Raw genomic sequence first — 17386 nt, 5'->3', positions numbered from 1 at the left:
CCAACAGATCCTGAATGCCTTAAAATATTACAAGTTTAGAAGAGATGTTAAGAAAACAAAGGCTTGTTAACTTCCTGACAACAAATTCCATCATCCACCAGCACTCCCCTAAAAGGCTTTATTCCTGCTGCACTCCAGATAGACCTGTAAACCATCCCATCTTCTCTAATTCAATCCACTTCCACAAGACCAATCTTAGCTCCTCTTTTTATAAAACATTAACTTCTTCGCCGTACCTGAATCTTTCAGTCCCACAATAACATGCATATCCTAAGTTTGGCAGTACAATTAATTTCTGGTGACTGCAACACAAATTAAATTTGCTTCATAAAAACCTCTGATCAGAGAACTTCACTCCTGAAAATATAGCTACTCTTAAGGTAAAACAAATGCATAGTAAGTTACATTTTATTGGTGACTGCATAATTCTTATAAAAAGGCTTTTCCCCACCCCTTTCAAAAATGTTCAATGTACCAAGAGCAATTTATACAAGCCAAATGCATTGAAACTGCTACCTTTTTTGAAAATGGCATTATAATGGAATTTGTATACTGAAAGAAAGAAGGTAAAGAGTGGTTTCACTTAACCTTCAAAACTCCCTTGGTTGTACTAACTTTGAGAGAGAAATTTTGCCAAGTTGTTCTACAAAAAAAAAAATATATATATATATATATATATACACATATATATATATATATATACATACACACACACACACACATATACATACACACATTATATATATATATATATATACATACATACATACACACACACACATTATATATATATATATATATATATATATATATATATATATATATATATATATATATATATATAAATCGAAGTCTGCAATACAAATTAATTTAAAATCGAAGTCTGCAATACAAATTAATTTAGTGAACAATGTACTACCAAACTCCACTTCAATCACCTACAGTGGGGTCTCTCCAGTTTGGCAACTTACATTTACTTTCCAAAAAAGCAAGAACAGCAATCTCCTGAAATCCATTTTGAAAACAGTTTCCTATTCTCCCAGTTTACCTTTTCACATATAAATCTATTCTGAAACATTTTTAACTAAATGGAAGATGCACAATCTTGTTAAAAAGACACACACAAAAATAAATAAATACATGTGCACTACGAATATTAGCCAATCCGTAAAGCACAGATTTTTTTTTTGAGGTCTAACGAGTAACAGTTTACATAAAGCTGTACAACATTTTTTGACAACTGGTAGTACCTAGTGCTCATCTGCATTAAGGTAAATAAACAACTGCTGAACCACTATAACACCAGTTTCCACAATCACACCAGTTTCTCTGTGATGGATTGTTTCAAGGGCATCTTAAGACTACTGTCTTTTACAATCCTATCTCCTGTCCATTCCCAAGTTATCCTCCTCCTTCCTGCTCCAGCTTGAACCAATTAATATAGATACTTTACAGCAATTCCTCACTAAATTCACCTATCCAATATTACTACAAAATTATACCCCCTTCTCTATGCCCGTCTTCACTCCCCATTAATTCTTGCATTTCCCCAACACATACTGTATAGACCAATACACTTGACTTTTTCCATGTTATACCTTTCATCACTCCAATAAGGTGTTATCCCCACTGCATCTACATCAGAAGATTGAATAACCACATTATCTAAACCCAGAAGAAAGAATCTCACTCCCACAACTCCTGCCCATTACATACACCAACTCAGAGATCACTCCACATTTCCCCAGACCCCCCCAAAAATATGGCTTCCAGAAGAGAAGCCAGTTCGACATTCTGAGATTTGATCTTCTTGGTTTCTATTATGCAGTAGTTGATCATCTGACATAAACCCCATCCCCACTATTGCAGATCTTTATTTCCTAGTTTGTAGAAGGCTCGGCCTATACTGCTGCCGACCAGACTTCAACTGTACAGATTTTAGCAGACTGTCCACAAATTTGCCTCAAATTTTGACCTGTTTTTCATAAAACAGTTTTTTCTGGCAAATTGGCGACGACAAGTCATTAAATACTAAAGTTAGAAAATAATGACAGGCATTTGAGTTTCAGACTTCATACTCTTCAGAAAATTCATGCTAATACAAAACTTGTTATTCTATCAACTTTCTAAGTTTGTTAGAGTTGTATTTAAAAAAAGTGTCCCTATTTTTGGGCCTTTGTCCCACTTTTATTAATGGCTTTGTCCAGATTTCTTGCTCCAGGAGGTTGAGAGGTATGCTGCCCATATAATTGAATACGAAACATATGCTGCAAACAGACACCACTGTAATGTTAAAACGTCTCACTAAAACATAAAAATATTGTTAGTTTATTCATTACAGAATAAACCAAACACCAAAAGACATACAGACGTAATACATTTCAGCACTTTCATCTGATCAATACACTAGACTTCTTCAGAATAAACCTCTGAAAAGTAGAACGTTTTAAAATAGCTTACACCACCCCATGACTAAATTCTAACAATTATATCCTAAACATGAAAAATGTTTCCATACTAAAACATTTAGATAACCCAAGTAAAACTTGAAAGTGAACCTGAAAACAAAAGGTACTTAAAATGTGAACAGCAACAGATAAGTAAATCTTAAATCAAATAATACAAGTACAATCAAAGTACAAAATTAGTGATGCAAGACGTGCACACTATTTTTTTATGTTGACATTCACATTAAAAGCACAAGATTACTTGCTCACAACCTTAGCTGCTATTTCAGTTCCTTTGTTAAAAAAAAAAAAAAACTTTTTCTCAAGTATCCCAAGGTAAGTGTCCAACTGATATGAAGCTTAAAATTCCTTTTAATTGTTCAAGGGGAGATTTTAAATGTCTACCTTTTTAATGCACAAAATGAGGTATATCACCTAAGCAGTTTAAGAGGTCACGACTGCCCAAGGTACTACTCCTGTTCTCAGTAATGATGCATTTTTGTTTTACAAAACAATAGAATTAATAACAAATGCACAAATAAAATTCTGTGTGACCTTTGCCCACTATGGTGGCATAATCAACATTTTTTTCTAAAATACTGTTTCAAAATATGCAAAACGTATATATTTGTTTAAAAAAAAAAAAAAAAAAGCCATATTAATTATGTACCAATTGAGAGCTACACCCACAGTCAACAAACATACTTCACATTCAATTAAAAATTCTTCACCAATTGATGTTAACTTGGACAATCTGCGAAAACTGTCCTTTCACTATATTTCTTTTCATGTATTGACGATAACAGCTAATGTCTTGAAAGTAGTAGTTTGCAAATAGTATCCTCCTATAAATGTTTAAATCAAGTCTTTGTTCAGTGAATAGGCTTTATATATATATATATATATATATATATATATATATATATATATAAATAAAGAGAGAAGACTGATGGCGGGTGGGTACATCTACTGCAACAGTGAGGAATTTCAACATCTATTGTGTTGGATAAATGCAGCTTACACAACTGCAGATGTTCATTATTCTCACTGATGCAGTAGCCTTTAGGCTACATGGGTTGGCTACCAAAGTCTGTCCAGTCTGGGAAGAGGAAGGATATGGATCCAGGAGTCCATTAAGAATGGTCTTAAAGCTCACCCTGGACATTAAAAAGAAATCCAGTTTGTAATGCTTTGTAAAGGTATGTATGGAGGACCATACAATATCCTCTCAATGCTTCTAGTGTCCACCGTTTCACAGTAAACCACTGAGAAAGACAGGGCTTTAGTAGAATGTGCCTTGATACTGCCTGGAATGGATATGTCATTCTGGGAATAACAAAAATCAATAGTGTAGGACAACGACCTGGAAACTGTCCATTTAAATACAAGATGTACTTTTCTTGTCCTTTGATAAGAAATAAATAGGTGATCAGCTTTTCTAAAGGACTTAATTCTGTCAAGTTAGTATTTGGGCTACTTATGTAGAATACTTCATCCTTATTTTTGGGCTCTGTGTTGAAAACTGGGAAATTGATGGCTTAATTCAAAGTAAACTATGAAACTACTTTAGGCGTAAAAGGAGGGGGTTGTTCTTAATGAGACTGTGAAATATGAGTTAAAGTTCTCCAACCACAAGAGCTTGCAACTCAGATACTCTCTGTAGATATTAGAACAATGATGAATACATTTTTCCTAGTAAATAATCCTTAAACCAGCTTGATAAACAAGTTCAAAAGGTGACAAATGCAACTTCTCCCAAGTTGAGATCCCAAGGAGGAGCAACTTGTTTATATGAGATCTCGGGTGTAAAACTTTTCAGAAACTTTTTTTTTTCCAAAGAGAAGAAAAAGGAGGATCCACTGGCAGACATGCTGAAATGTTTGCTAGATTAACCTTAGCAGAGGAATAAGAGAGGCCAGAGAAATTAACTCAAACAGTTGAACACTAGATTATTGGCCAACTAGAAACCTGCTTTCACTTACCATTGTATCATCTCCTAGTAGCAGGTTTTCTTGACTAGTTTAGTTCCTGCTTCACATCCTCATGAAATAATTGCTTGAATCATTTAGGCAGTCAGTTGAAGCTGATAGATTTGGGTGCATCAAACTCCCCATACCTTGAGTGAGTATATCAAGTCTGCAGTGATGTTTGTAGTAATTGCCCTTGGCCTATTCCATAAGAAGAATGTTGCCTGAAGAAGCTACCACAATGACTTTCGGGGAGTCTCTCTGAATGTCAAGAAGCACCTTGGTTATCATTGGAAAGGGTGGAAATATAATCCTCTTACAAGAAATGAAAATGCATCCGTTTTCCATGTTTGCTTACAAGGAATCCTGGTGCAGAATGTGTTCAGTTGTCTATTTTGAAAGGAAGTGAACAGATCTATTTGAGCTGTTCCCCACAACTGAATGAGCTCCTGGAAGACCCCCTTGTTCATATTGCATTTCTGAGGTTCTGTCCTGGTCCATCTCAGCTTGTCTGACCCTATGTTTTGTTCTGAGAGACTGTAATACACTTTCAGGGTTAATGAATGCTGTTGAGCTACCTCCCAAGCCATCAAAACCAGCATGCATAGAAGGTACAACCTGGTATCTCCTTGTTTATGTACTGCAGGACTGTGATATTGTCTGTAAATCACTTGAAGAGATCCTGGTAATGACAGATGATGAATAGATTTTAAGATATGGATGTCAACCAACACCTCCTTTACAGTGATATTCTCTGGCCTGTCTAAATGACTCCAAAAACCATGCATCTTTACTTCATGGAAAACTACTCCCCAAGGTATAATCCAAAGTGTCTGTGTCGAGAGACCAGTTTGGGATCTGGGGAGAGAAAGGGAGACTGGGATCAGCTGATTTTGTTATCTCCAAAAACACAGTCCCATTTTTGAAAGCCTAAAACTGGAATTTGATGCTTCAGAGGATGACGTGCTGGGTCCTTGTGGAAGATTGACTGGAGAAGCTCAGGAAAGATTTTAGACAAAAAAAAAAAAAATCTACCTTTTCTGGTATCAGAAAGGCCTTCTGAAGAGGAGTATCTAGAAGGCAGCCTAAAAACACCATACTGTGAAACACAGTCAAGGAGGATTTTTTGCAACATTTATCTGGAAGGCCAGATTGGTCAGGAGAGACACGACCAGGTTAATGACTCCTTACATCTAGACAGACAAAGACTCTGCAAAGATAAAAATCACATATCTATTTCTGCTCCTCAGACTGCAAACCATCAAGTTGTTAGCAAGCTTAGGATCCCTTTGTGCACATCATATATCTATTTCCCCTCCATAATCTGACTTTTCTGGAAGTACGTTTCTCTGCTTTAAATAACACTTATGGATTTTTGTAATTAACTTTTCAGTAACTTCCTTAATGTATGCATGTTGCCTCTTTTTGATGTTCCCTGTTATTTTGAAATGTTTAAAAACTTCCTTTTGGATAAGTACTCCACCCCCCCCCCCAGTAAACACATACACACACAATAATACAGCATAAAATAATACCATGCAAACATGAAGCATTACAGAAATGTTGTCCAAGCCTTTATTGCAATAAATTAATACAGGAATACCTGGAAGCAGTATTAGAAAATTACGGTCCAAATGGTAATATGTGTGGGAGCTACCAGTGCTCTGTGACAATCTTGGATTTTATGTTTATAGTCTGCATACATAAAAGCAGAAATACAAGATGCAGTGTGTTTTATTACAGCTTGCTCTACTTTAAATCTGTTGTTTAACTTGTTTTTTCTCGGAGTTTAAAAAAGTTCTTGAGTGAGGCCAGTTGGCAAAGATTTGGGTTGCATCTTTCGAGTGCAAAAGGATTAAATCTCTGAACTGTGGGAAGGAGCTGAAATAGCAATTTTACTTAAGGTACGCAGAACAGGACAAGACTGGGAGCTGCCAATGCACCATGACTGTTGGTCTGTGACTATCTGCATATTTTATACCTTACACCTTGTCCCGGTCATAAATTCAGTGCCTCTTAAGTTGCTGCCCACTTATGTACATCTGACTTAAGCTCTTTGCAGTCTTACCTGTTCATATTGGTAAACATTAGAAAGTCAGATTGGAAAGGCCCCAACCTCAAATGGATAAAACCCAAGTTACATTCCCTTTCATGTCTTCCTGCCCAAAAGGTGAACACAGCAGTACCTACAGTACTAACTCCCTTAACCAGTTAACTTTTAACATCTCAGTTTCTAGTACAATCCTGGTTAGTAAACAAATTGTATAAGAAAAAAGAAAGAACCTCAGCTAAAGAGCATCAAATATATCTGCACTCTACATTGCTGGGCTACATTTAGCTGCATTCCACGGTGCTATATAGATTAAATGGACAGATTTCAGTCAAGCTTTTGGAACACTTAAAATCTTACTAAAAGAGGCACTTGTTACAGTGTTTTTTTTTTTTTTTTTTGGCTAGGACTGTCATCATGCTGCTTATGGAGGGAGAAGACACAGTTGCTAACTTTAACTTTCATAGTTTATTACAAGCTGGTCATTTTCAGCAATTTTAAAAATGAAAATATGTCCCCAACATTGACGAACTTCTTTGTGTGGAAAATACTTAATTGGCTTTGCCCTGTGGACAGCTTGGTTGAAATGAGCTGCACTCTGCAAGGCTATACCAACTGGCAGTTGAAACTTCAACTTCCTGTTAAGTGTGACCTCTGCAGCACTGTGGCTATACCTCCTCCAATGTTAAATCAACTCTTGATTACTGAAGCCCTGTAAGTCACCAAATTAAGGTTGGAGTTTGTCCCTTATATTAACTTCAAGAAAATAACCAGACTGCACTTCAATGAGTATTCATATCAAAAACAAAGTCGGTTTCTATTTGTGCAGTTGATCCTGCCATAGCTCATTTGATGTACTCTCATAGTCTTACCATTACTGCACTGTATTGCACTAGGTTTTGTACTGATATTTGTACTAAGTGCACTTTGCTGTATGGTTTTATACTGTGTGTATTCACTGTTTCTATCTTGTCAGACTGCACTTGCTGCAAATCCTGTCATCATGTACTGTTACTGATTGTGTCCCTGCACCAAGTGAACTGCAATGACTAACCATAAGTTGAAAACGTGGTACTCCACATTATCAGCTGCTGTATACCCATTTGTGACCATTACTATTAGTATTGTTATTAACGTGCCTCTGCCTCACTGACTGTCTCACTCTGCTTACTCAGTTACTAAACAAACCGAGCAACAGTAATGAACTACTGAACAGTATGCCTAAACCTTACTACTACATTTATCAACTATTTATATTGCTATGGGGGATTGCTGTTCTGCTGGATACTCTGTCACAATCATTAGATGCACATAATCTACAATGTGCATTTTCTATAAGGCTGTTGTGGTGTTCTGAAAACTGCTGTACCAGAAATTGCTCAGTCTAGAAGTACAAAACTTTATTCTCAGTATGATTATATTGATTAGTATCAATATCACAACACTTTACTGTAATTTTCATTCTTTTTTCAACAACAGAAGCTGGCAGAAATGTTTTGTGGTTAGTTTATTTTTTATTTTCATTTAACTGGATAGATCCTTGATCAACATAGACCATTTTCAGGCTCAGACAGGGGTCATAAAAGAAAAAAAAAATACAGAGTTCATGCCATCATAACAGTCACATACAAGTGACATAAATCTGACTTAGCAATAAAGCTAAATTAATTCATAGATTGTTTATACGTTTTTAACTAGCTCCTAATAACGCACTATAAAGACAGAATTTCAAAAAATATAGGGAAAGCTAAATTTAAACTCTCATACTGTAAACAGTACACACCACATACTACAACAGGTCAATTTTTTTTTATCATTTCCATCAGTTACACAGCTTGTACACAGGATGCTGGAATTTAGGACAAACTCCATTAATCAGTTAAGCCATACCTTAGACATTTTTGAATTTAGCACAATTGTCATTCTGCAGAGTAATACTCCACACTACCATTACATCTCCTCTGTATAATTTTAATCTAGTGGTTTGGTACAATCTACATCTATAAAATAGCAATCTGTACTAGAATTTAGCATGGATTGTCATTATTTAGCACAGTAATACCGCACACTACTATTGTATCTACCTTATAGAAGTTTAATCCTGCTGTCTGGTACAGTCTAGATCCCTTGTACAGCAATCTGTACTGTATTAGTAACTACATTTTTTTTCTCCTCTGGGATGAAAATCATCTCTTCCACATTCTGTGGATAGTCTGCACTTGGCACATTGAGTCAATGTACAAATGGTCTTGTGCTTACTGATATCCAACTACCGTTATCCATCAATGATAAACTGTAAGCGATGCAGATACTTGTGCATGCTTTTGGTAAGCAGTATGCTCAACAACCACCCCTCCAACTTATGCTGATGTGGTTAAGAAATCTCCAGCCAAGCCTACCAACCAAACATCCAGATCATATTGTAAGACACATGCAATCAAACTAAACAATCCAGTATCCAACTGCACTCCATGCATTACAATAGCCTTAAACTAAATGTAAGTAACTTTAGTAAGACTATTTAGTAAACAGTATAGACCTCCCCTATTAAAAGATAGCACTGTAAACAGTGTCATGAGATACTTGGGCACCTACGCAGATAGCTCAGTATCATTTGACTATCATGTCTCCTCAGCACTGTAGAAATTCTATCTGGCTTAACTAATTACCAAAAGAATTTTGTTACTTGCGTATTATCGCATCCACACTCCTAACCCAGTATAATTCCTGCAGTGACCGCAAAACAAGTTTATGTTAAAGGCAGAAGGGCTGTGTAAGGTCATTACTACTCTTGTATCACCTTGCTTCTGAAACAAAAAAAAAAAGGAATAGAGGCAAAAATCTTCTTCCCTGTTAGTGTCCTTTAGCAGTGTGACTTATTGAGAAAAAGTATATGGCTGCCATTACAAATGTGTCATTAGTGGTGCGGCATTTGGAGCTGTACTTAATTGTGAGAAGGTAAAGTAAAGGTGTTGCTGCCTTACTTTGTCGAACAAGTTGCACTCATTTCCCTCAACCCCACCCTGTTTCTCCCTTTTTATTCTCTTTTGTGACTGCTGGCTCGCTTCTGTGACTGCTGAAGAGAAGTAAAGGTATCCCAATGCTTGTTCGCGGCAGCTACCTTGACACTCGTCCTAACAGGTACAGAATCGGGTCAAAATAATTTTATGGCTTGTTTTGCATTACTATAACCCCACCATTTCACTGAACAAGGGAAACAAATAAAAGTTAACCTATTTCGCATTTTATTTTTACCATGAATGTGCAACTAGTTAGTAACCCATTTTTCAGCAAAGAATCATGGAAAAAAAAGCTCCACAATGAGATCAATGTTACAGAGTGGGTGATTCCGTTTTTTCTCTCTCCAAGTTTTACTGTTATCCAACGAGGTTGTAACTCATGGCTATTTCGAGTTCTTCACAGAAGGGGGGTTTCTTTTTTTGATTACAAAATAAGTTAAGTGAGTTATTCGGAAACGTGGTTGCGATAATACGCAAGTACCAGAATTTCTTCTAGATCTAAAGTAGTCTTTGTTTTCCTGTATCCATGCACCATACAGGCCATCACCGAATATAATGATGCTTTCAGCATGATCTCTTTTAAGCACACTACTCCACTTGAGAAGACTCATAAATTCCTAACAAAAAGATCACTAGTCTCAAGTCCATTAGCTACCCAGAGAAATTAACAGCATTCTACCTGCACCCCCGTCTCCTACAGTCTGCTTTGTGGTGGCCTCTGCCTTACTTTTTTGAGTTAGTAAAGACCTTACCCTAGTCAACCTCCTACATTTCTACAGAGCCAACAGCTCCTCATACCAAGGACCTCAACCTACATCAACAAATACGATTTTCTAGTGGGATAGACACAAACTCACAGTCCACACCTGTGGAACAAGCTCCAAGTGTCAAACAAAGCAGTATTCTGACGTTTATCAGTTAATTGGATGGGTAGTCACAGGTTTTTCCCCTGGCTACCATGCACAGTCTTTCTAGCTAAAACAATTAACAATACTAAATTAAAAAAATACAGATTAGAGTGGGGGTATTTTCCAGAATAAAATGTACTACGCAAGACATTTTAGACGCATGTAACTTAGAAAAAAAATAACTGTAATATGATGGATTTGACACAGTAATCTCTTGCTAATGGAGACAATCAAACTAAGACTTTTAAGACAGCAGTGGTACACTGAACAATACAGGTGGCCTCAAATTTTCAAGTTCAGCCCCAACAAGTCGAGGTCTAATACCCAGCAACACAAAATACTATTAAAATTCTAAAACACAAAAGACATACCAGCTTTAGCTGCTGCCGTTATATAGCATGGCAGCTTCCACTAATCAAGCTTATTTTCCATAAGTGCAAATGTGTCTCACCCCAAGCAGTTCTTACTCTTCAACATGGGAATAAAGGACGTTAAATAACAGCACTTCCAACACTGTAAACCCAGAAAACGGGTAAAACCTAACATTTACCTCATCACTATGATTCTTATTTAAACTTTGTTTACCAGGACAATACCAAAGCACCAGGGGAAAAAGTGATCACGTTCTGTAGAATAAGCACTGTTTTAGATCCCTCTAAAGAAAATTTAAACACAGACTTAGTAAGCAACCATTCAACACAGTAACGGAGTACCGTTAACTGATCGTAATACTTCAGTATTAAGAACAAAGCACAATTTAGTAACGTCGTTATTATATCACTAAACACACTTAGAAATCAAACCGATGAAATAAAGATTAGCAGTGATCCTGACTAAAGAAAACAAAAGACAATGAATTTTGAACACATTACCTCACCATTCCTAAAAATACTGCTCAAACCAAAGTCTCCCTCCCAGAATAGACCAGATCCGTCATAATGTCGAACACAGAGAAATAAACACAAAAACCTACGAAAGAGGACACAGAAAACAAAACTCCTCGCTCGTGTAGCCTCCTGCACCCATGAGTATAACCTACAAAGTTGTGTTAACTCCATACTTGACACAACTATACAAAGCCTGAACAAAGTAAAGCGAGAATGTCGAGCTCTATCAATATTGCCTCAGCAGTAATCTTTATTACAAGAAAAAAAATAATTTTAATACCGTTCACCACACCTACTTCTCTTCACTGTTAATTTACTTCAGCCGGCGTTAAACCTCATTAACTCAACCCTAAACTTCCTTTCCATTACAAAAGGAAGTACCATGACCGGACCATAACAAAGTAACCACTTCCGTGTTCAATCCACCTGTATATAATTCCGGAAACGGTCCGGTTTCATATAGTCCGATAACGTTAACACAGTTATGTAACCGGAAATGTTGATTTCTTAGATTAACCGTGAATTTTTGACAATCTTTCAGAATCTCTCAAACTAAGTTACCTTGCTTACCAAGTTTTTAATTTCCCCCTGAAATTTTCACTACTGAATACGTGCTTTTCAACTGCTACCAGCCGTTTAATGTGTTTGTTGTTTCTTTATTGACTTTGATTACCGGAAAAGTCCGATTGGATAGATGCTCATTTTCGGCGGAGAGTCGGAGTGAAACGCTCCAAACTATTACAGAATACATCAAAAATCACAATAATTTTACAGTCTTCAAAAATAATACAAACACCCAGCGTTCCAAGATACTACACGTCAAAGTAACGCCCACTCTACCTCGTCACTCAACTTCCCACCCACAATCTCAGTTTGCTGGTAAACGTCCTGCTTTGGCTGGCTCCTAATTGCAACTGCGTTTTTACTTTATGTTCATGTGTTGTTGCTGTTGGACTTACGGCTTTGCTGCATATTTGTTTATAACTTCTCTCTATATGTAATACATTTCAGCTAGTCAATCTGTACTGTTTGTTAAACTTGCTACGTTGGTTAAATGTTGTTTTAATAATTAGTATTTTTGCCTACGTCCCAGTATGCTTAAGTGTATGTATACCTGAGCAGGCAGTTTCACGGAATGGTCCCGTTCTGATTGCATTGTGTTTATTGGTTTTGCGAGTACAGTGTTTCTCGGTTTTACTTCGTAACTGTGCAGACTTATGCAGAACTAACATGATTTTTGTCTTTTTTTTTATTAAATTGTGCTTTTCTGACACATTGCTGACGAATCAGTAGTAGCTCAAGTGAAACAATCTTGATAGGCATTTGTGTTTCCGATTTTATACCCCTTAGTACGTTCATGCTTATGCAAAACAAAACCTATAACTCTGCCAACCCACTAAGTTTGCAAGAGTGATATTAAGAAAAATCCCGATTTCTGTATACGGCTTAGTCTGTGCTGTTTGCTCTAAGAAGTTAACAGGTGTCCATGTCGGGTGTGCTAAATCCAATCTGTCAAGAGTGTTCCTTCCCCGCTACTATGTTACTGAATAAATTCTCATTTTTAGTCTCTTTGCCCCTGCATCCCCCGCCATCCATCAGTATTTTAGAGTTTCTCACGGACTTCTCACTGTGCCTCTGTGCAGCTATTGCTAAGCTGCAGGACCTCTACAGGGCACCTGCTATTTCAAACGTGCTTTCCAGGCACGATCGTTACACTTCTAAACTAGCCACCTTGCGATATCAGCAATGCATGGGTCAGATCTTTCCTCCCTAAATGTTTATGAAGTGTTCCTGCTACTAAACAGTTGCTTTTTAGAACGATTGTTCATTGTATAAACAATCGTTCTAAAAGGCAAAGTTTTACTGAATGGTTATGTTCGATCGCTGATTATTTGGGGGGGGGGGGGGGGGTGAGGTGTATTTACACAGAACGTTTTAGTTCAGTGGATGTGGGATCTGTTTTGACTTAGAGGAGAAAACCAGTTCCAAATATGTGTATATGAGAGCCGCCCGCGGACAGTTGCCTTATCAAATCAGCAGTCATCTCACTCGCATACCTAGTGTGGGTGTGCTGTACTTATCTACCCCATAATGAGGAACGTACTTCCATTAGGGCATTAAAAAGTTAATGTCCGCGTCTGGCACATATTCACTATTTGGGGCTTTTAAACTCGTACCTGTGGAAATACGTAACGTAAGTACCAACTGGCCAACCGATAATAAATTATGCATAATCTCTTGGTTGCACTTACTCGAAGAAAGCAAACAAGACTTTGTCTACTAGTACTACTTTGTATGACAAGAAAAATTTTTTTCCCGAGAAAGTGCTGTGTATTTAGTTCACAATTACCCAACTTAACTGTAGCTCATTTTCCTTTCATCGTATTGTTCAACTACATCATTCAATAAAAGGACATACATAAAAGCTTTCTGAACAGCAGACTGCTCCAATCCACACTCATCTATCCTCTTCCTGACCCGCTTCAACTTGCTGTTAAGTGGAAATGTTTTGGTGGGGAGAGACATCTATGTTCAAACATGACCAGAGAAAGAACCTTCAGAATTGTTGCGTTAATTTAACATACTCCAAAGTTCCTAGCTTTTACAGGGCATCAAAGCACGTAGTGTAGTGTTTAAAAAGAAAACACAAGTTCACCAAAAAGTGAACTCATTTTCTGTCGGAGGAATTCCATTTGACAGTATGCGGTGTGTTGAGCTGAAAGATAGACTCCAGACTTGCCCTAATGTAAATGCAAGTTCTCAGTGGAAGATGGCTGAAGTGCTTGGATCAGACAGCTAATATATCCACACCCACAGGTCACAATCCAAAAGTGTGAGCCATAGCCGGCCTTAGGCATAGGCCAACTAGGCGGCCACCATTCTAGCAGGGGAGCTTTTCTAGTATTTATTTGGTGTAGGTAGACCAGGATGAGGGCACCAGGTGGTGTGGTAGGGGGCACCATGGAGCTCTTTTGCCTAGGGCACCAGCTGACCTAAGGCCGCTCCTGGTGAGAGCACTGGGATAATCTAAATGATATGTGAATATTTCATGCGGATGTATTTATTTATTTATTTTACATTTGTTTACTGGGAAATTCCGACTGGACACGGGTCCTTTTTCAGTGGAGACCCGGGGAGAAAAGCTCCACAGAAAGACATGGTAGATGGTAAACAATAACAATTAAGGTGTGTATATAGTAGAGGTGATCATGACATGAAGAAATGCAGGAGTGAATTAGGTACAATTGAGTAGTAAGCTCTAATTACAACATTGAGAAAGAAGTAATACACAGTGCTACAAATTATCTAAACAGTAACTAGATAACAATAATAACAGCCTAAATGAATAGCTAAATCCTGCAAGGATTAACAAGCAGTGAGTAATCTTCAGTTCAGTTTTATAGTGACAAAGGGGAAACTCTATCTAAAGCTGGGAAAGGAGGGTATATTAGACGGGGTTTGGACAAAGCCAGTGAGAACTTAGGTGAGATTTAAGTGCGATCTTGAAAAGACTGCAGGAAGGAAGGGTAATTATGGTAGTGGGAAGGTTGTTCCAAAGCATAGATATAGCGCAGGAAAATAGTGCTTCACCTGATGAGTTTTTGGCTTTGGTGACCTGGAGTAGATTTTTGTTGCAGGAGCAAAGTGGTCTGGAAGAGTGGTAGTGTTGGAGAATTGTATGGAGCGATGGGATTCAGAGAGGGTGGTTTACAAGTTTATGAGCAAAGGTGAGTTGAGTTTGGTGTAGGGGTTGTGGGTGTTCAAGCCAGTCAAGGTCTCTAAGTGAGACACAGTGGTGGCTGCGGTAAGAGGCACCAGTGGCAAATTTTGCGATTTTATTGTAGCAGGCTTCGAGTTTGTGTAGGTCTGACTGTCTAAGATTTGTAAGTATATGTGATGCATAGAGTAGGGTGGAGATTAGTTGGGAATTGGTGACAGAGATTCTTGCTGGTTTGGTGAGGTATTGGCGGCTTCTGTATAAGGCACCCAGTTTTTTGTGAACTTTTTTATTGTTAGTGATATGTGGGTGTCAAATTTGAGATTAGTGTCAATCTGTATGCCAGGTAGTTATCCTTGGCTTGAATAGTGAAGTGTGGGGTGTCTGGGTTAGATTTGGAAGATTAGAAGATGAGGAGTTTGGTTTTATTTGGATTGAGGATAAGCTGGGAATTAGATAGCCAGCTTTCAACTGAAGAGAAAGATTCTTGGGTGATCTGTCGGAGTTCAGTTAGAGTTGGGGCTGAGCAGATAAGGGTGGAATCATCTGCATACTGTATGAGTGAGGCATGTTTGGTGGCAGTGTGCAGATTATTGGTGAAAAGGGAGAAAAGTAGGGGGCCAATGATGGAGCCTTGGGGAACCCCGAGAGTAACAGGGAAATGAGTGGATAGATTGTTGTCCTAGATGACTGATTGCTGACTGCCTTGTAGATAGCTGTGGAACCAGTTTATGGCAAGTTTGGAGAAAGATTTAGGTTAGATAGAGCAGGGAGTAGTAGATTGTGTGAGAGAATGTCAAAGACTGTAGATAGATCCAGAAATAGAGCAGAGGAGAAGAAGCCATTGTTTTTGTGATGGAGGATAGTGTTGGTGAAGGAGAGGAGAGCAGTTGTCGTGCTGTGGTGTGGTCTGAAACCATGCTGGGTATTGGAAAGGAGGTTATTGTTAAGGAGGAATTTGGAGACCTGTGAGTTGATGGATTTTTCGAGTATCTTGGAGAGGGGGGGAGAGAATGGCAATGAGGCGGTAGTTGGAGAGGTCTGTGGGCACCACATTTGTGGAGGGGAATGATGTGTGATATTTTCCATAGCTTGGGTATATAGGATTCAGATATGGATTGGTTGATTAATATGGAAATAGGATAAACTAGGACATCAGCTGCTATCTTTGGGTATTCAGCAGGCAGGTAGTCAACTGCTAGTTTTGTGGGGTTTAGTCTTTTTATGTAGGAGGTTGGTACTGTGGAGAGAAAGAAGGTAGGGAGGGGTGATCTTAGGTTGGGTAAGAGGAGGATTAGTGTAGGGAAATGTTTTTTTGATAGGGATAGAATGGATTCTGTGAAGTGTTTATTGAAGGAATCAGCACTGCAACAGAGGGGTGGTTGGTAGGGGGGTGCTTACTTTTCCTGGGCAGAGATTAGAGTTAATTGTAGACTAGAATTGCTTGGGGTTGTTTTGGGAAGAGTTTAGGGACATCTGATAGAAAAGGGCTTTGTCTGCTTTTACTTGCTTTTTGACCTTGTTACGTAGTTCAAGGAAGAATTGCGTACCTGAGGGGTTTTTAGTTATGCGCCAGCATTCCCATGTTTTATCCCTAGTTTTCATAAGGCCCCTGGTGTTTTTTAGTAGCCAGGGGGAGCGCTTAGTTCTGATTCTGATGTGTGTACCTGAGGGGTTTTTAGTTACACGCCAGCATTCCCATGTTTTATCCCTAGTTTTCATAAGGCCCCTGGTGGCTTTTTGTAGCCAGGGGGAGCTCTTAGTTCTGATTCTGGTGTTTCTCAAAGAGGCATGGGAGTTAAGGATGTTGAGGAAGGTACTGTTAAAGAAATGGACCGCTTTGTCTAGATTGAGGTACTTTACAGGTGACCAGTTTACATTCTGGAGAGAGAAGGTGAAGGAGTTGGTGTTAAAATTAGCTTTGTTGCGAATAAGTATGGGGGTAATGGGTTTGCAGCCATTAATGTGATTTCTTTTAGTAGGAAGGTTGGAGAATGGTCACTGAGGGAGTCAGTTAAACAGCCTGCTAGATAGGTGTGAGGGGCTTTGTTAACTAAGACCCAGTCAAGAATGGTGTGGTTATTGGAGTTTTTATTGATCCTAGTGGGGGGTTGTATTAGCTGAGAGAAGCCATGGAGATTTAGGTGGAGGGCTGGGTGGTTGCTGTTGCAGGGTAGCCAACTGATGTTAAAGTCCCCGAGGATGATAGTTTCTTGGGGTAGGGAGAGACTGGCCCAGTCTAGTAGGTTTTCAAGGGGAGGTATATTTTCACCTGGTGGGAAATAGCACCCTAAAATGTTGATTGATTTTTTAGTGTTTAATTTGAGGGTGGTGAAAAGTATTTCTTCCTTTTCAAACTGGGGAGCTGATTTGGTGAGAATTTGGATAT

General features: G+C 38.2%; 1 protein-coding gene across 1 annotated transcript in view; it reads right to left on the bottom strand.

Moving 5' to 3' along the window:
• LOC122813030 (A-kinase anchor protein 17A-like) overlaps positions 1 to 11525 on the bottom strand; it is a 190813-nt gene extending 179288 nt beyond the window's left edge. The window contains exon 1 of the mRNA XM_044085140.1: positions 11270 to 11525. Within this exon, the coding sequence (XP_043941075.1) occupies positions 11270 to 11450 (181 nt within the window). The 5' untranslated portion in view covers positions 11451 to 11525. The remainder of the gene's footprint in view (positions 1 to 11269) is intronic.
• Positions 11526 to 17386: the final 5861 nt, after the last annotated feature.

Source organism: Protopterus annectens, chromosome 10.part0 (genome assembly GCF_019279795.1).
Source record: "Protopterus annectens isolate FY-2018-M chromosome 10.part0, PAN1.0, whole genome shotgun sequence".
In the NCBI taxonomy this organism is placed as follows: domain Eukaryota; kingdom Metazoa; phylum Chordata; order Ceratodontiformes; family Protopteridae; genus Protopterus; species Protopterus annectens.
The sequence above is the reverse complement of the archived record's forward strand: the minus strand, read 5'-3'. Positions and strand labels throughout refer to the sequence as shown.